Source organism: Lytechinus variegatus, chromosome 15, assembly GCF_018143015.1.
Source record: "Lytechinus variegatus isolate NC3 chromosome 15, Lvar_3.0, whole genome shotgun sequence".
NCBI classification, from domain to species: Eukaryota; Metazoa; Echinodermata; class Echinoidea; order Temnopleuroida; family Toxopneustidae; genus Lytechinus; species Lytechinus variegatus.
In genome coordinates, this window is record NC_054754.1 from 21,237,794 (window position 1) to 21,258,183 (window position 20,390).

Consider the following 20,390-nt stretch of genomic DNA (forward strand, 5'->3'; position numbering starts at 1 on the left):
TGGCATGGTAGGCAAAATAGGCATAAAATAGACTAAAATGTGAAATGTAATTCATGTATTGATCATTTCTAAAAAGACAATTTTGATGTTGTATTCTCCCCACTCCCTACCCCCCCCCCTCTCTCCCTCCCCTGATATTTCTTTCTCTCTTTCTCTATCTCTCTCCCTCTTCATGCAAAGTACACGCAATGTACAGTAATCCCAGCACAGTACCCCGGATATATGCCATTAATGCCTTCCTATGAGGGTAACCCTGGATATATGATAAAGCGATGTCATGGGTGATTATTAAGAATTACTGGTATACCATCAAACACAGCCTCCCGCATTATTATGAAGAAGAAAAATGAATTTGAATACCGTGACTTTAGCATACACTCACGCACCGCAAGAAATAATGCTCTTTACATTTGTCATAGTTGCGTTGGGTGAATCAGAACGAGTACCTTTGATCGGTCGAAACTAAGGTCATTTTCATTGTCAGCCCAAAATTTACGTTCGCAGGACAAACTATTCTGCTCCTTAGCATACTGATACATAGTCATTTGACGGTTTTCAACTGCAGATTTATAGTAAGTTAGTAAGTAGCCTACACCATGCCTATCGTCGAATTCGTCACCAATGTCCCCGTCGACCAGTTCCCCGAGGGATTCGTGGCCCGTGCCGCTACTAAAGTATCTGAAGTGCTTGGAAAACCACTTCCAGTGAGTTGCCTTCTTTACATTCTTCTTTTCTTCTTACAAAATAAGATTGGGTCAACTTGATAATTCGGAAAGTACTTTCCTTCAAAACTTTGTTTGCATTTTTGCGTGAGAAAAGAACCCGTAGAATTTATAGAGTTTTAAATTAGTAGAGTTCTTTACTCCATCAAGACCCCCCCCCCCCTCCCCCTCAAAAAAGGCCTACCAGAAATATTTATAACATTTTCCTGCTTCGAATAGAAACCCTTAACAGGTTAGGGAAAATACGTGAAAGGTTCTGACATTTCCAAGAGTGAAATATGGAAGCTGTGATATATGAAGTGCTACCTAGATTTTCATGTAACCATCTAGTCATGTCTACATGCACCTCTCTCACACGGGACAGAGACATAGACATGACGAGATCCGATATCTCGTAATCTCGTCATCTTGTCTTTTTTCTCTATGAGACATGGGCGGAAATCCCAGGAAGACAGGGGGACGTGTCCCCCTACTAAAAATAGTAGTGGGACACAATATCAAATGTCCTCCTACTATTTCTGGTCTTTTATGATGGTAAGAAATTCATCATTCAAAATCGAAAAAAAAACATGTATTTTAGGAGATGACGTTACTTTTTTGGGATGATAACCTTTTATTTCTTTTTTTTTCTTGTCAAGTTTTCCAGCCCCTTGTCCCCCTACCTTTTGGGAGAGATTTCCGCCCCTGCTAAGAGATGTAAACATGGCGAAATGATGATATGAACATCTTGGTGGCACTTTTAAGCTTCCATAGTGAAGAGTGGTGGAGGGGGCGGGGTGGGGTGGGGGTGTAGAAAGATGTGCCGCACCCCTTTGGAAAATCGAAAGGGTTCCTTGAGATATGCATTGATATTTTTTGCCATGGCTATATAGTGGTGAGCTGGGTAAGAGGGAAGGGGTAAAACATGTCATATACCATTTAGGAGGATACGGCATGCAGTACAGGGGCCCGTTGCAGAAAGAGTTGCAATCGATCGCAACTCTAAAAATCAAGCGCAACTTAATTTTCAACCAATCAACAGCGCGCATTTGGGACTTGCGATTGATTTTTTGACTTGCGTTTAAACGCAACTATTTCTGCAACGGGCCCCAGATCCTCCTAAATGGTATATGAAATGTAGATAGATAGATAGATAGGTGGGTAAAGATAGATAGAACGACTATTAGCAACGATACTATCCCGCTTTTATACTGAATTGAAGGTAAAGTTAACTGAAATGCATTTTATTCGTTATTCTTATTCTTGCTGCTAAATCAAAATATACTTCTTCGGATAGAAAATACGGGTATATTTTCTTCGCGGATAAGAGGCTTCAGTCATTTTTTTCATTATTCACCATGCGAAACACTTTGTTTTTAAAGAAAAATGGTTTACCAATACTCCGGTTAGTTTTACGATGCACATAGTCATTTGCCCCGGCACTTGCCGTATTCTAATTTCTTCCTTTTCAAAAGTCGATCCAAGCTGTTAATCTATATTGCCAGCTAATTTTCTTGCACGAGATCAAATTATGGACCATGATCAAATTAACCATCAGAATTTTCAATTCATTTTGTACCCGCATCCGTTCATGGCCTTGCACATCCGGCCTATATAATTATGTCGATTTCAATTCAAAGGGTAAATATACAGTGCGTATCAAAAAAAGTTGACACTTTGAAAAAGACCTAGGAAGTGAAAAAAATATACAACATGTGGGTAATTTTTTCACATATAATCTTGGGTTTGGGTCTTATCTATCCAATGAAAGTGAACGTTTTGACAGAATGTTACACTTGAGTGAGCACCGTCCATTTTGTAAAGCTTGCAGAAATCAAGCCTGAGCCATTATATGTAAATCACAGCTCAGTGTAAACTAAGCAAATATCGTCACGATAGACTCGGTGTGTTGGGAGTGGGTGGGGTCCAATGCACTCTTCGAAGTGTTTTAGGCAAGGAAACAAGTTTTAAAAAGGTAAAAGATATCTTCAAATCAATTTTACTAGCTAAATTCAGCGTGTTCTTCATGATTAAGGTCTTCTTTTATTTGCATAACTAATTCAAAGTTCTGCGCAAATCATTTTTCACTAACTTTTCCAAAGTAAGTGGTGCTCACTCAAGCGGAAATATTTTTCGACATTTATTATATCGTCATTTGCTTGTGGATCTGTACCAATGTAATGTTAAAATGTGGAAAATGTTCAGGATATTACAAATCAATAATTTTACAGGATTTTTTTCTAAGTGTAAACTTTTTTTGATACGCATTGTATATCTCCAGTTACTTTCCAGAATGTCCCCGCAATAAATGGAATTAAATTATTTTGTGGTTATATTTTTACATAAAGATATGCACCAAAATACTATCTATAAGTATAAAATATATTAGATATATTAGGAGTTGGCCGCTATAACTAAGTCAGAGCGTATGTATAACACAGTTATTATAGCTCTAAACAGCTTAAAAAGCTTTAAATATTTACTGTAAAACTAGAGCATGATGTACAAGGCCTCATTCTAAGAGATTATCATTGACTCCCTTACAAGGAAGTGACTATATAAGCAAACGTCACTAGCGTACCTAAGGGGGGGGGGGGCAGGGGCAGACTGCCACCCCCTGACCCTCCTATGAACTTGAAGACCTTTTTTTGCTTTTCATTTTTTTCCTGGTGCGAAGTGTCCGGCCATTCCGTGCTTTAGGAAACTGGACACTTATTTGAACCGGGATCTACCTTACCATGATATTCTAAAGAAATCCTCGCTTCAACAATTTTCAAAAGATCTGATGCGAAACCTTTTGTTCCCGATGCGAAACTCTCCACACAGAGCAGTCGCTTCTGGTTCCTTCCCTGATAGCAGACATGGTCATAATCACGTGATAATTACGTCGTATTCTCGGCATACTGGTCGTAGACAATAAATATGACGTCTTTATGACGTAATTGCGACCATTTTTAACGCCGAGTTTATCTTGCATTTTTATTTGACCAGATTATGACGTCATTATGACGTCATTAATTCACCAGTCAATGACGAGTAAATTAAAAATTTTGCATGACCAGAATATGATATGATTATGACGTCATTTATTGACAAATCAACGACGAGTCTATCCACAATTTTACATGACCAGATTTTGACGTGATTATGACGTCATTAATTGACCATTCAATGACAAGTAAAATTTACAGTTTTGCATGACCAGAATATGACCTAAATATGATGTCATATATTGACAAATCAAAGACGAATATATTACAATTTTATATGACCAGATAATGATGTGATTATGACATAATTAATCAACCAGTCACGAGTAAATTTACTATTTTGCATGACCAAAATATACAACATGATTATAATAATAATATGCAACATTTATATAGCGCTTAATACAAATGTTTCTAAGCGCTGCATACCATTACCTCGGCTTTAGCACGGCTACCCTGATCGGGCGCATCGAGCATTCCAAGGAATTTCTTCCTACCGGGTACCCATTTACTACACCTGGGTCGAGAGTGGCAATTGTAGATAAACGCCTTGCCAAAGGACGTGCTGCGGTGGGATTTGAACCCCGGTCCTTGTGGTTCACAGTCCGCAGACTTATCCACTGAGCCACAACACCTTCACGACGAGTGCATGTAATTTTATATGACCTCATTATGAAAACATTTATATATATATATATATATATAGGCAGCGAAAGCGCGGGGGGGACAGAAGGGGGGACGTTCCCCCCTTCTAATTTGTTTGTTGATATATAATAACCTTTTTTTTTGCTTGTCTACTTTGTTTCCTGCATGCATCCCCCTTAATTCACGTGGGCCCCCACCCCTCCCTGAAATGTTTGTGTCCCCCCCTCCCTAAAATTTAGGTTGATATAACCCTCCTTTTTTTGCTTGTCAAATATTTTTGGTAATCCACTCCCCTAAATTCAACTGTCAATTTTTTTGCCTGCGTCCATCCCTAAATTTCAGATGGACCATGCATCCCAAAATTTCAGATGGATCGACCCCCCGGCCCCCCCCTAAATTTTGTTGGCTTCCGCCGCCAATTAATGCATACTACAAATACGTTTTCAAAATGTTCCCTTTATTTTTCTCCCGGTGTTTTCTTTAGCCTAAATGCTTAAAGGTTCTGTAGGTCGCCCGGGTAGGTCGTCGGCGAAAATTGATATTTCATTTGACACTTCAACCAAAACATGTTTCGAATGAAGACTAAATGCCAATTCCGATCGTCAGCAGAGCGCGCACGTGATTCGTGTATTTGAAAATGCAACCGTTAATGAACGAAGTAGAGTCAAAGTGCTGGATCGTGCAATCGACGTCCGTAATAACTTGTTCTCAATTGACTGCCTGCCCTTTTTTGACATGTCAAGACACTTCAGGGTAAGCATTTACATGTATACTAATATTCTATGTATGTCTAAATTAGCTGGAGTATCAGTAGAAATCAGAATAACCTATCACTGATGAAGTTATTTCAACCTGCGGTATCGTGCGTGCCGGCGTAAGTACCGCACGGTACGGTACGTGAAGTCGAACCCTAGAGTTGTGGCGATGACAACGGCTCTCGAGCCGTGGCGTTTGCTGTTTTGACTGTGAACATGTAAAAACTTTTTCTTTGCTTTCATCTTTAAAACCAATCATCAAACGTTGAAATACATTCTTATGACTTCTTAAATTTGATCTCAAAGAATAATTTTAGACCCTATTCTCTAATTTGTATGGTGTGGACGTTGTCAGCCATGGCATGGTGGTGGTGCTCTGCACAGTGCCCTTTCCTTGGCTTTTTCATAGGCCTAAGGCTTTGGCTTGGCCTACATTACATGTACCTTCAATTCAAGTGATGTTCGTGCAGGCTCCACTTAACCACCGCTACACTGCGCTCCACCTACCCGAACCTCAACTCGGTGAACTTGTAATTTGGATACTCCGACTCACGGAGTCCGAGTTTCAATGGTGGGAAAAAATAAAATGAATAGGCCCTTTTTATCGTAAAAATTACCCCCCCCCTAACCAACAATGCATTAAAGTTTAAGGCGCTAATGCAGTTTCGCACCGGCCGATTACCAGCACACCTAATCACCAATACTTGTTACCAAATGTCATGACAAGTCTCTCAGTCACATTTCGATGCCAATACATCCACCACTTTTCAAAATATTGTGATCGGGAATGGCTGTATTTCATCTTCGATCTCAACGTCGTTGATCGACATCGCTTCGCGGATCGCTTGGATTCACCGTGCACCGTAATGTTAATATGAACTGAAGTTAGCAACCAAATCATGCGAACATAGATTCGCATGCGGCATGCTGGCAGTTTGTTCGCCACATTTTCGCATGATTTGGTTGCTAACTTCAGTTCATATCAACATTACATTGCACGGTGAATCCAAGTGATCTGCGAAGCGATGTCTACGCCGTGTCGCTTCGCGGATCGCTTGGATTCACTGTGCACCGTAATGTTGATATGAACGGAAGTTAGCAACCAAATCATGCGAACATAGATTCGCATGCGGCATGCTGGCAGTTTGTTCGCCACATTCTCGCATGATTTGGTTGCTAACTTCAGTTCATATCAACATTACGGTGCACTGTGAATCCAAGCGATCTGCGAAGCGATGTCTACGCCGTGTCGCTTCGCGGATCGCTTGGATTCACCGTGCACCGCAATGTTGATATGAACGGAAGTTAGCAACCAAATCATGCGAACATAGATTCGCATGCGGCATGCTGGCAGTTTGTTCGCCACATTCTTGCATGATTTGGTTGCTAACTTCAGTTCATATCAACATTATGGTGCACGGTGAATCCAAGCGATCTGCGAAGCGATGTCTACGCCGTGTCGATCAACGACGTTGAGATCGAAGCCGAAATACAGCCATTCCCGATCAAGATATTTTGAAAAGTGGTGGATATATTGACATCGAAATGTGACTGAGAGACTTGTCATGACATTTGGGAACAAATATTGGTGATGAGGTATGCTGGTAACCGGCCGGTGCGAAACTGCATTAGCGCCAAGTTTAATTTCTTACTCTTGACTTAGACTTGGTCTTAGAGCCAAGGTACTTAGTACATAATGTGTGGTGGGTATGTGCCGCAGTGGGGGCCCCCTTTTTTACACTCAAATATCCATTCCAAGGCATAGCATTTTGTCTTATTGAGGTAACCGGAGGATTAGAGCAAGAAATCTAGCTTTTATTTATTGTTGATGTCTTTTGGGGGATATTTTTTACAATAAATATGCATTTTTCCCCACCTTTGCCACTCAGAGTATCTGAACGAGTTCACCGACTTGAAGTTCGGGGAAGTGGAGCGGTAATGAAGAGGAGAAAAGCCTGCTCGAACATCACTTGAGGTAGGCTTGGCCTTGCTTATAAATGTAATTGTACATAGACCATATTCAGAAGAGATGTGTTTTTTCTAAAAAATAATCCCTGTCTGAAAATTGGTAGTGATGGAAACTAACCAAAAGTGGCAAATCATATATTAATTTACTATGATTAGAAAATATCTCAAACCAAAATATCACTTCCATCTTTTCCAAACACCTTTGAATTTTCCCGCCCGATTTTGAAGGTGTCCTTATAGCTACTACACACTCGATTTATCATGCAATTTTTTTTCTTGTTCCTCAGTTCTCAGTTTTTAAAGCATTTTCTATTGTTGGAAAAAAATAAATGAAGGTGCATACACCTAAAAACTGCATTTTTTGTTTTCTCTACAATTTGCAATTTTATGTACAAAATATTAATACTAAAGGAGTCATTTGTCACACTACAGTCACGAAGATTGTGCATTTGCCATTGAAATTGCATGTGCAATGAGTGGTGAGTACCTGAAGCTTTATTGTATACCTCGATAGACTAGACTAAATAAATAATCATTTCAATTTCAGTGACATCATCTGGGACAGTAGGAACAACTCTACGCTCCACATTTAATTCAGTGTCAATCCTGATTTCATCAACATGGACTGATGGAACAAAAGTCATGCAAATATGCTGTTTTGTGTAGTGGTGAGTACAATTATCACTTTTGGAAGGGATTTTTTTACATGAACATGAGCTCCATGTTTGATTCAGTTTATTTGTTCCAAAGTTAAAATGAGAATGAAGGAAAGTTATGTAATCATTGACAGTGACTGATACTCCAACATTATTCCTGTAGATTAACCCTAAATCTCCTGGGGTATTTTGATTCTTGGGGGCATTAGGGCCCCCTTAAGATCTCAGCCACGGATTGCGCTATCACAATGAAAATTTGCATGATGGTAGAGAGTGACATTTCCAACGCAGTTGCATTGGTAAATTTCACTGAATTCTTTTATTTTTATTTTGTAGGAATTAATTTTCTAATTTATTCATGAAACTTTTGTATTTTATTCATGAAATCATACTTTTTGCTCTGATTCACTAAATAAAGCTCACAGAATGCTATTTTTGGTGAAATATTCTTTAAAGCATTCCTAACAATTGTGAATGAAAAAATCCTGGTGCCAAGACCGATTTCTTATGTATTTTATTGCTTTTTTAATTTCTTATGTATTTTTTTTTAAACAAGGCAGAATTAATAATGTTTAATTAGTAAAAGTAGAAATAATGATACGTTTCTGAATTTTTGCTAAATACCCGGTACACTATTTGCATTGGATTTGTACATGAAAAATACACTTACATTTTGACGTGTAATGTCGTAACCGCGCACCCGGGTGTCACAAATTTGGTCTCATAATTCATGCGAGACTTAAAAGTAAAAAGTCAGTAAGCGGCGAGGTCAAAAAAATTTGCGCAGCAGATATCGCAAAAATTGTCGAGGGGGGGGGGCATTATGGCCCTCTCCCTCCCCTGGCAGAATTAGGGTTAATGAAAAATTTCAAAAGACTGTAGTTTAATAAATTTTTCTCTGAAATTATGCATAAAATGATGCAAAAGTGACATCTTAACAATGATAAGAGTATTGTTTGTTTTTGCAACTTAGACAATTTTTATGATGCGAAATAGACATCTAAACAATGATAAGAATAAGAGTATTGTTGCTTTTGCAAAGACAATGACAATGATTTTATTGGACCATGTTACACTCTTTCGGGGATTAGGGACACTATCAAAACGACATTGCACATCAATAATGCAATTTTACATATGTAACTAATTAAAAGATTAAATCCACATCTGGCGGAAAAGATTTTCATTGGATGAATGAGATGAGACTGCTGCATTTTATTTACAGCCTTTCTCATTGGATGTTGCTTCACAAATGGGTGTGTCTTAGAGAGATAATAAAATGAAGATGATATCTCTCTAAGACACACCCATTTGTGTCTTAGAGAGATAATAAAATGAAGATGAAATTGTTCTTAGAAGAATATCAATTCAAAGGGATTCTTTTTTCAGAGATGAAATGGATCTCAAAATACTACCCCTGTTCCCTTCTATGAGTTTTTCCTTTAATTGAATATTGATTCAAATTGTCTTTATTGCACTCTTGCACTCCTTTTTTTTATAGTGAAATATCTCTTCTGCAGTGTCCCCTCTTTCACCTCTTATTAAGTGCCCCATTTATGCCCTCAATTATTTTTTTTCTACTTCTAAATGTTTAGACTGGTAAACAAAGGTGAATGCAATTAGCACCCATTCATTTTTACATATTTCATATAACAGAATATAAGTTTTCAGCTGAGCGATTGGAATAAAATAAACTGAATAAGCAAATGTCCTCCCTCACCTGATGTTGATATTCATATCAATGGATATTGATATCGATAGTGATAATGTAGATCACTGACTTTTGGCAATATGCGATAAAAAGAATTGATAATTGAAACCATTAAGTTTTGCATGCAGATGAAATAGTTTGGCTATGTTTTTTATAAGTTTCTCAATACCCCCCTTTTATTTTTTTACAGGTGTCACAAGATAAAGTATTTCCTTGATGAGTTCAGAGATGGATGATCAATCAAACATAGAATATGGTTTCTAGCAACCCTGCAGGTATCCTTCATACGCCAATGAGAGTGCGTAAAGCTTGCACATATTATAAACGGTATCTGTGCTATCCCCAATATATAACATTAGACCAATTACATTGCCAAATTACAATGGAGCCTATCAAAGAAAAGGTAGACTCCAGCAAAACGTAATTTGAATATTAAAATAGAGAAAAACCAAAGAAGCACTGATAATTTCATCAAAATCTGACTAAGATATGAAGGTTGTGAAATTTTGAGTTTAAAAAAACATTAATATGCAAAACACAGGTCAAATGAGGATCAAAGACGTTCTTTTGTATTTTATCATATGAAACATAGAACAGATCCATTGTCTTTGGCAGAGAGTAATTGGTCTACCGGTAATCTTATACTTAGGGGGATAATAATTTAAGAGATGCTTTACATAGGAATAAGTAATTATGTAGTACAATACATTTTTCAGGAGCAACTTGGTCTGCTCATCATTAGAGTGCAGTGGGCTGATTCATAAATCTGTTAGTAAGTTAAGATTGATTTTAAGAACGACTATTGAACCTTTCCTTTGTGCTAATTGATTATTAACCCTAAATAGACTGGGCTATTTCAACACCTAAGAAGACTGGGGGGGGCCTGATTCACCCCCCCCCCCCCTTATGATCTCGGTCGTCCATCGCGCGATCGCGACGGAAATTGGCACGCGCGTTACCCATGGCATTATCTACATAATTTCAATATATATAATTCTGAAAAATCTCATTGCTCATTAATTTGCCAATATATGCGTAAAATCATAAGTTTGCTCTAATTAATAAAATAATGCCCCTAAAATGCTACTTTTTGTTTCACATAATCTAGATAGGCATCTGATCAAATTTATTTTTAAAAAATTTCAACATCACATTCATTTTCTTAAGCATTCTATTGTTTTCTAAATTTCTTATGTATTTCTCTGTTTTTCGACTTTTTGTTTTTTATTGTTTTTTCAATGGAAATTGTCAGGGACTTCATTTTGACCATAAAAAAGATAAATTTAATTGATTTTAAGCAGTAAATGGACAAATGATACAATTTATGAATTTTGACTAAAAACACTATTTGCATTGGATTTGTACACAAATTCACGTTTTTGAGTTATTTTGGGTCTGCATGCACTTGCAAAATGATGGGTCGTTCGCACTGATCCGTATTGTTACATACTTTAAAGGAGAAGTCCACGCCAACAAAAAGTTGATTTCACTTAAAGGAGAATGAAACCATTGGAACAAGATAGCTTGTGTGAAAACAGAAAAATCAAAGAAACAGATCAACAAAAGTTTGAGAAAAATCGGACAAATAATGAGAAAGTTATGAGCATTTGAGTATTGCGATCACTAATGCTATGGAGATAGCAAATTGGCAATGCGACAAATATGTGTGATGTCACTTGTGAACAACTCTAGATACAATTCACTTGAATTGCCTCTTTTATCACATCTATCCATAGATCATGTGTTCTTTCTACATGAGGGCATATTTTTTAAGAATACATCATGGATAAAGAGTTTGTATCATTATAAGAAAAAGCAAAAAGAGACATTTTGAGGGTATTTTATAGTCCACCAAAGTTGTTCATCAGTGACATCACACATCCTTGTTGCATTGCCAATGGGAGGATCTCCATAGCATTAGTGATTGCAATATTTAAATGCTCATTACTTTCTCAATATTTGTCCGATTTTTCTCAAACTTTCTTTATTCTTATTCTTTGATTTTTCTGTTTCTACACAAGCCTATTTGTTCCAAAGGTTATATTCCCCTTTAAAAGAGAAAATTTATTTTATGTGGTATTTGATTTACTCATTTTAGTTAAATTTTTGATACTTGTAAGCAATTATTTCTTATATATCAGCATTATATTCACGTAGTACAACTCATGCTACACAATATCGAGAAATATTTTAACTGGGTCAGGCTCTGGTGTCAGGAATTTCACTCATGTATGCAAGTGAAGTATTCACCTTAAACTTGGGTGTTTTTCATTATTATGTATATATGGAAAACTGCTGTTACCAAGGTGAAACTTTTAAGCGACAATCACAAACCATACTTAGTTAAAATGAATACATGTTGCTTACATCCAAATAAATATTAGCTCCCATTTGAGTATCGCTGCAAATCTGGTATTATTTTCACAGACATATTGTTTAGGGTAAGCCATTTCTTGTTTAAAATAAGGTACTTCTAAGAAGCCATATTTCTTGGACATCAGTATTGTATTTACCTTAATATCTCAGACTCTACATGGGTTTATCAGTCTAACACTATCATTTGGTTTACCATCAGTTCGTCCACCCAACATTTTTTCTGAATAACCAATTGGTTTAATTGCCATACCATTTGGTCTAATTGGACTAAGTGTAATAAGTGTTAATCGGACAAAGTGAAGGAAAAGAAAATTGGTATTAGACCAACTGGTTATGAGATGAAATGGTCATAGACAAGCTGGTGATTAGAAGATTATTGGACCAAATGGTTGTTAGATATTTCGTTGATGGACCAATTGTCATTTGACTAAATGAGGTAGGCCATGATCACAGTGGACGAGTTGGCAATAGATGAATAGGCAATTTATCCAAATTGTATCTCTGTATTTGTTAACAGACATTGTAACTGGTTTCATAGTTCTTTGACCAGACACGGAATGGGGGGGGGGGGTGCCAATTCTGAAAGCCAAATTACCTTTTTTTAGCTTGTCAACCTTTTGGGAAAGCAATCCGCACCCTGTAAGAGTAAAATCCAACTTGTTGTATGTTGTATTTACAAGAATACACTACACACTGTATTCTTAAAGGAAAAAAAGTTTTGTTACGCGATTTCTTGAATTTATTAATAAAATATTTGTGAGTTCATAATTGAAATGTGTATTTGATTTATCGTTTAATGTGTGTGACTGTGTGTATGGGTGTTTGTGTTTTGTCTGTTCTTGACAAGTCTTGGACCTACAGTCAATCTTGCAATCGTAAAAATATTGGAACTGATCAACCCATGATTTGATTTCTTTAATATTTTGAACTAAGCTAGGTTAACTGTACGTTCGAGTTGTGTTTTCATGTACAATTTCATATGTAAATCATTATCACGTCAAAATAAGTCAAAATTCCGTCATTATGACATCGTAGTCGACTATTAAAGACCTTAAAATCATGTCCAGATGACGTCTAATACTGGTAATAAATATGTTATAAAGTGACTATTACGTCATAATCACGTCATAAAGATGTCATAAGTGACCATTAATGACATAATAATCACGTCAATATACGACGTCATTCTGACGTATAATACTGGTAATGAATACGTTATAAAGACGTCATAAAGACGTTGTAAGTAACCATTAATGACGTAATAATCAAGTCATAAAGACGTGTAATACTGGTCAGGAATATGGCGTAAAAACGTCATAAAGACGACGTATTCGACTTATTAAGACGTCATAATCACGTCATTTTACGACGTTGATATGACGACGTGCGTTGGTGCAAATTCTTGACTTTAAGACGTCTTTTTACGACGTCAAAACGACGTGATACTCGTCGTAAAATAACGTCAATATGACGTCTTTTTACCCAGTTTTTGCTATCAGGGTTGCTCCTCACACAATATTCTATTGAACGACTTTTACAGCTAGGGACGGTTTTTCAATCGACACCAAAATATAAATTAAAATCATTATTTAACAAGGTTTAACAAGCTTTTATCTAGTCGTGAAATAGGACACCAAAATTAAAAGTAAAATCATTAGTTAACAAGGTTTAGCAAGCCTTAATTTACTCGTGAAATAGGACACCAGTCTGTAGAAACGCACGGAGAAACTCTCCGTAGACTTGTACACAGTGGACACCTCTTTCCCCACGTAATTTCTCATTGACATCCAACCACCAAATAACAAGGTTTAACAAGCCTTAATTTAGTCGTGAAATAGGACACCAAAATACAAATCAAAATCATAATTTAACAAGAGTAAACAAGCTTTAATATAGTCGTGAAATAGGACACCAAAAACAAAATAAATCACTAGTTAAGGTTTAGCAAGCCTTAATTTACTCGTGAAATAGGACACCAGTCTGTAGAAACGCACGGAGAAACTCTCCATAGACTTGTACACAGTGGACACCTATTTCCCCACGTGTAACTTCTCATTGACATCCAACCACCAATTAACAAGGTTTAACAAGCCTTAATTTAGTCGTGAAATAGGACACCAAAATACAAATGAAAATCATAATTTAACAAGAGTAAACAAGCTTTAATATAGTCGTGAAATAGGACACCAAAACAAAATAAATCACTAGTTAACAAGGTTTAGCAAGCCTTAATTTACTCGTGAAATAGGACACCAGTCTGTAGAAACGCACGGAGAAACTCTCCATAGACTTGTACACAGTGGACACCTATTTCCCCACGTAATTTCTCATTGACATCCAACCACCAATTAACAAGGTTTAACAAGCCTTAATTTAGTCGTGAAATAGGACACCAAAAAAAATTTTGGTCCAAAATACATTATTTAACAAGGGTAAACAAGCTTTAATAAAGTCGTGAAATAGGACACCAAAACAAAATAAATCACTAGTTAACAAGGTTTAGCAAGCCTTAATTTACTCGTGAAATAGGACACCAGTCTGTAGAAACGCACGGAGAAACTCTCCATAGACTTGTACACAGTGGACACCTATTTCCCCACGTAATTTCTCATTGACATCCAACCACCAATTAACAAGGTTTAACAAGCCTTAATTTAGTCGTGAAATAGGACACCAATATAAATTTTGGTCCACAGCCCAAAATACATTATTTAACAAGGGTAAACAAGCTTTAATAAAGTCGTGAAATAGGACACCAAAACAAAATAAATCACTAGTTAACAAGGTTTAGCAAGCCTTAATTTACTCGTGAAATAGGACACCAGTCTGTAGAAACGCACGGAGAAACTCTCCATAGACTTGTACACAGTGGACACCTATTTCCCCACGTAATTTCTCATTGACATCCAACCACCAATTAACAAGGTTTAACAAGCCTTAATTTAGTCGTGAAATAGGACTCCAAAATACAAATGAAAATCATAATTTAACAAGGGTAAACAAGCTTTAATATAGTCGTGAAATAGGACACCAAAACAAAATAAATCACTAGTTAACAAGGTTTAGCAAGCCTTAATTTACTCGTGAAATAGGACACCAGTCTGTAGAAACGCACGGAGAAACTCTCCATAGACTTGTACACAGTGGACACCTATTTCCCCACGTAACTTCTCATTGACATCCAACCACCAATTAACAAGGTTTAACAAGCCTTAATTTAGTCGTGAAATAGGACTCCAAAATACAAATGAAAATCATAATTTAACAAGGGTAAACAAGCTTTAATATAGTCGTGAAATAGGACACCAAAAACAAAATAAATCACTAGTTAACCTGAGTTAACAAGGTTTAGCAAGGAGCAAGCCTTACGTACATGCGCACGAGCGACTAAATAAAGCTATATGATGACATCATATCATACGAGAGATTGAGAGCTCGAGTATAGTACGAGTAGAGGGAGACATATCGCGGCGAACCGAAACTGAGCCTTAAATAAAGGACATGTTTTTCATTTGGTAAGTGTCCGGGGGAATTAGGAAACTGGACACCTATTTCACGATAATGCCAAGTGTCCTTTACATGCGATCGAAGACCTTTTTTGCTTGTCCGTTTTTTTTTGTGGACGAATTTGCCCCCCCCCCCTTGGAAAATCCTAGGTACGCTACTGACAAACATGGTTGCTGTTAGCGAATATGCAGGATTGAATGATCATGGTTTTGTTCTCCCGAATTATGTAAATATGGACAATTATATAGGCCTACAGACAATTTGATTTTCACGACGATGATGGTTATGATGATGATGACGATGATAACGGTTATTTATTGTTTGTTTGTCTGATTTGAAATCGGTTTTATTCTGTGTTAATTCAACAAAATACAACGACTGCCCAACATTTATTTCATAAAAGTAACAAAGGTTGACAGTATATATTTAAATGTGATGTAAATTATACAATTTCTAGCCCTAATCATCATGTTGTACAAAATGAGACAAATTAGACCACCATCATGATACACGTATGTATATGTGGAGCGTTGTGGCCCGGTGGATTAGTCTCCGGACTTTGAAACAGAGGGTCGTGGGTTCAAATCCCAGCCACGGCGTAGTTTCCTTCAGCAAGAAATTTATCCACATTGTGCTGCACTCAACCCAGGTGAGGTGAGTGGGAACCTGGCAGGAATTTATTCCTTGAAGTGCCAAACGCTGGAAAGGCTGCCTGAGCTACGGACGGGGTAATAATATCCAGGTCCTTTGGAAGCGCACAGAGACGTTATTCATAATGTGTTATGTGCTATACAAGAACTGACTATTATTATTATTATTATGCAAGGCTTGAATGGATGGCGGCCTCTGGATGGAATTAGGACGACATTGGTGAAACACTAATCATGCTATAAGGAATAAGGGTTGTTAAAACATAAAACTTTTACCATGGTTATACTATGATTATGTTTTATCCAGGCTATTTCAATCTCCTTACGTCACGAGGCCATGTTTCGAATGGGGAGCGACGCCCCTTGTCTCATGATTTTCGCCGCCAGCGTCGACAACTTCACTGACCAAGAGGACAACAGGAAGTATTCAAAGGAGCTCATCGACTTCGCCGCTGCTGAGTTCAACGTCCCAATCGAAAGGTTAGGAATTTTGAATAAATGATTTATAGACTTTTAGTTGTAAAATTATGTTTATTTTCCTCAACTATCCCACGAGAACCAATTATTGTTCAGGTCATTGTTTTGTGTCGTATTGGTCGATTGTCTGGTTGTGAAAAAGGTGACGTCGTGTCAAAAAGGTGGAATGAAAAAAAAAAACTACTAAGAAAATAAAGTAAAATCAACAACGTTCTTCATTCTTTACACGATGTTTCTTTTAAGACCATATTAATTTCATACCTATATGTCTATATCCTTTCCAAGAAAAACAGGACATGGAAACGGTTAACATCATCAAAACCACTTTCACTTTCAGGGATTTCTGACAAGCGATAGGGGCTGCTGCCTGCTGGGGGGGGGGGGCTGTGATATATATGCCACCTTGTCTCCCCTCATGGTGCAGCGCCTGAATCTTGGTTGATCCAGAAAAGCTTGGAGGGGAGGGGTGGCCGCCTTCTGGATGATCCAATAATTTTTATTCGTAATATTTTGCCTTTTTAACGAGAAAAATGTCTATATATTTTTTTGTAATAAAAACGAATATATTCTCGCTTGTCAATACACTCTTAAACACAAAAATGACAATGCTCTATGAGATGACACTATTTACGTCAGATAGGATGGGCGGCATTTAATGTTTCTTGCGATGTAATCATACTTTAATTTTGTTGTCAAAAAAGGTTTAGCTGAACAAAAATGTATACATGACCTCTACTCTGTGGTAGTAAACTTGCGGATATAACATTGCCCTCTTCTATTCCAACCGTTCTTTCTTTTATGCTTTTTGGTTACATCTTTTCCTGTGTATGCCTGCTTTCTCATCGTGTGTTTCCAGGCAGTAAATTTCTTCTTTTTCAATTTATTTATTTTTATTCTTTCCAGAATCAACCTGATAATGCAGACGCTGTCTCGGTGGCAGATCGGACTTCCAGGTGGCGTGCTTCTCGGTGACAGGATGAAACAAACCAAATGAAGACCCATTACACTCAACCTCGAACGCGCGCACTCTCAGCCACTGCAATTTGAAATGTATCAATTACGGAATCCCGTATCTTCCAAACGTTTTGAGAGAACTGTTTATTAACCCGTTGCAATATTAATATTCATAAGTCGCCAATTGGCCACATGCACGTGATATACATCTGAGGTCAATGAGGCTGTAATTCTCCGGGAGGGTACAAATATATCAAATAACTTTGTTTAATTATTCTTGAAGGAATTGTTTTCTTATAAAGAGTTGAATCTTTCAATGTTTTTCAGTTGTGCAACTGATTTCATTTTTATTTTGCTTCTTCTTCTATTTGCAAGAAGTATACAGTACAAAATATTCATTTAGGTCTTCAGGTTTTTTTTTTTTTTTTGGGGGGGGGCGCAATTAAGATAACGGCAAACGCTAGTTTGCCCGACCTTGCCTGATATTGCAATTTTTTATCATTCGTTTCTGTTGCCACCAGTAATCATTTTCATATCAGTCGCATTTACAAGTATGTTCAATAAAATGATTTGGTTTAAAACCAGCAATCGTAATGTGTCTGATGATTTTTTTTTTAATTATTATTCAACACTTTGGGGAGCGGGCAGAGTTTGAATCACCATTGAGTCATCAGAGGGTATGTGTGTGTGGGTAAGCGAGTGTGTGTGTATAGGCCTACTAGAAGCAATCGTCACGGTTGATGAGGGCAAAGACTCCACAGCTCACGTTATCATCATTAAAGTCATTATTATTATCATTATTATTATTATATTATTATTGTTATTATTATTGCTATTATTATTATTATTATTGTTATCATCATTATCATTATCATCATTATAATCATTATTATTATCATTTAATCATTTTTTAATTGATTGATTTTAATATTTCTTATTTTTCGTTATTTTCATTATTATATTTATTTATTTATTTATTCATTTATCATTATTACTATTTTTGGGGGGATCATAAATGTTCAGCGGCACGCAGGGTCGTAGCAGAATTTTGCCAGGGAGTAAAGACAAATATTTCCAGGAAAATCGATCTTTTCAAGGCGATCACTCTTATATTACAAGGAAAATCGATTTTTTTTTCAAACTTATATATTATATTAAATAGATTTGACATGATATCAAGAAAAACATCACGGCCCCGTCTTACAAAAAGTTGCGATCGATCCGATCATCTCAACTCTATGGAAATCCATCGATCATTATTGTCATAATTATTGTCAGAATTAGAACGAATTATGATCTTACCCATAAGGAAATAGAAAGTATATTTTTAAGACTAAGATATTGCACACTGAATAGTCGATTAAGGGAGTTCCAGTATAAACTCTTGCATAATATTTTATACACTAACCACCATCTTTTCCGTTTTGGTCTTATTTCGACCAATTTATGCTCATTTTGTGGAAAGGAAGAAGAAACGTATGAACATCTATTTTATACTTGTGAATTTTCAAAATCACTTTGGGATCTATGTGCAAGAAGTTTAAATTTTGAAATAGATAAATTTAGTTGGCAGGAAATTCTTTTCGGGAAGCAGGAGAAAAGTAAAGGTAAATATCAATTAATTAATCATGTCTTGATTTTAGTTAAATATCTAATTATCAAAAACCGAGAATTAAAAAACCCTCCTTCATTGATTGAAATAAAAAGTATTAGGGGGGATCAAAGAGAAGAAAAGAAATTAGCAACAAAGAGGGGGACTCTTACAATCCATTTCTCTAAATGGGAAAACTTAAATATTAGACCATGTATTGGAGCCCAGAGCCAGTTCTCCACCGGATTGGGGATGGGGGTGTTCAAGGGAGGGGGGGGGGGGGGGTAATGACAAGGGCTGAGTTTGTGTTTGAATTTATTTGGGTGAAGAGGCCGAGGTGATGGGTCAAAATATATATGCTGATGGCTTCAATTCGTTTAGGTTTTATTAATGATTTATGTATTTATTTTTGTATTTGGAAAATTTCTCTTATGTTTTTTATTTGACACTGGAAAAAAAATCAATATGTTGGAATTTTCTGTAGAAGTTTCTTCTTGATGCATATAATTATCATCTATGTTATTTATAATTATGTATTGGAAGATGTTTGACATTGTGTTTTATTGTAACATTGATTCATGAAAATATTATGTTTCAAAGTTTTATTTGTTATATATATTTTATTTTGTATATGAATTGAAGTTGTCAATAAAAACTACTCAATACAAAAAAAAAAAAAAATTTATACAGGAAATTTGCAACATGTCCTTTATAACAATAAAGGAACACACCAAATTATCAAGACACCTATGAAATGTATGAGTGTATACATCATCATCTAAAAAATATTTTGGGCAAACATGAATTTTGAATGTTGGCATTGCTGACTTTCCATAGTTGTGGTTAATCGGATCAATGGCAACTCTTTGTTAGACGGGGCCCATATTTCTATTCCCATTTGTTCATGTCATCATTTGTTTTGCTACGTCTTGGAATACTGGGAGAAGGCATGGCTCCCAACTCCCCCAACCCCCTATCTTTACGCCCAATCCAGCAAGCCTATAAGCCAAGGCTGATCAAAGAAGCGGCTAATATAAATTCTGAAATTATAATTATCTTTAATTTATTCATTTGTACGTTCTATACATATATACAATTTATTGGTATATACATAATTATGTATACCAATATCATATGTACATATTGGTATATACATATTTCAAGTGATCGGCGGCAATGGATGAAGGGATCAATTTACATTTTAGTTTAGATGAAGTAAATTTTTAGAAAGATAAGTAACATAATAAAAGTTCAGCATAGAAATATATAGGCTAATGGATTAATTATATTAGCAATGAAACTTGCAATATGTAAAGGGAAGAGAAATAAGGGATAAGCAGAGAGTTTGGATGGAAGAGAGAATGTAAGAAACAAATTTACGTTGACTGCAAATTCTTAGGAAGTGATAG

The 20,390-nt window shown here is 36.4% G+C and overlaps 1 protein-coding gene and 1 long non-coding RNA gene across 2 annotated transcripts; both read left to right on the top strand.

Moving 5' to 3' along the window:
• The first annotated feature begins 364 nt into the window (after positions 1 to 364).
• LOC121428702 (D-dopachrome decarboxylase-like) lies at positions 365 to 17,971 on the top strand. Its single transcript, XM_041625513.1, has 3 exons — positions 365 to 704; positions 16,267 to 16,439; positions 17,340 to 17,971. Exons 1-3 carry the CDS (start codon positions 597 to 599, stop codon positions 17,428 to 17,430), a joined length of 372 nt encoding a protein of 123 aa, XP_041481447.1. The 5' UTR covers positions 365 to 596; the 3' UTR covers positions 17,431 to 17,971.
• On the top strand, positions 4,993 to 10,227 carry LOC121428703. Its single transcript, XR_005971820.1, has 4 exons — positions 4,993 to 5,089; positions 6,981 to 7,066; positions 7,607 to 7,727; positions 9,617 to 10,227. It is a non-coding gene; the product is annotated as an uncharacterized LOC121428703 (long non-coding RNA).
• Positions 17,972 to 20,390: the final 2,419 nt, after the last annotated feature.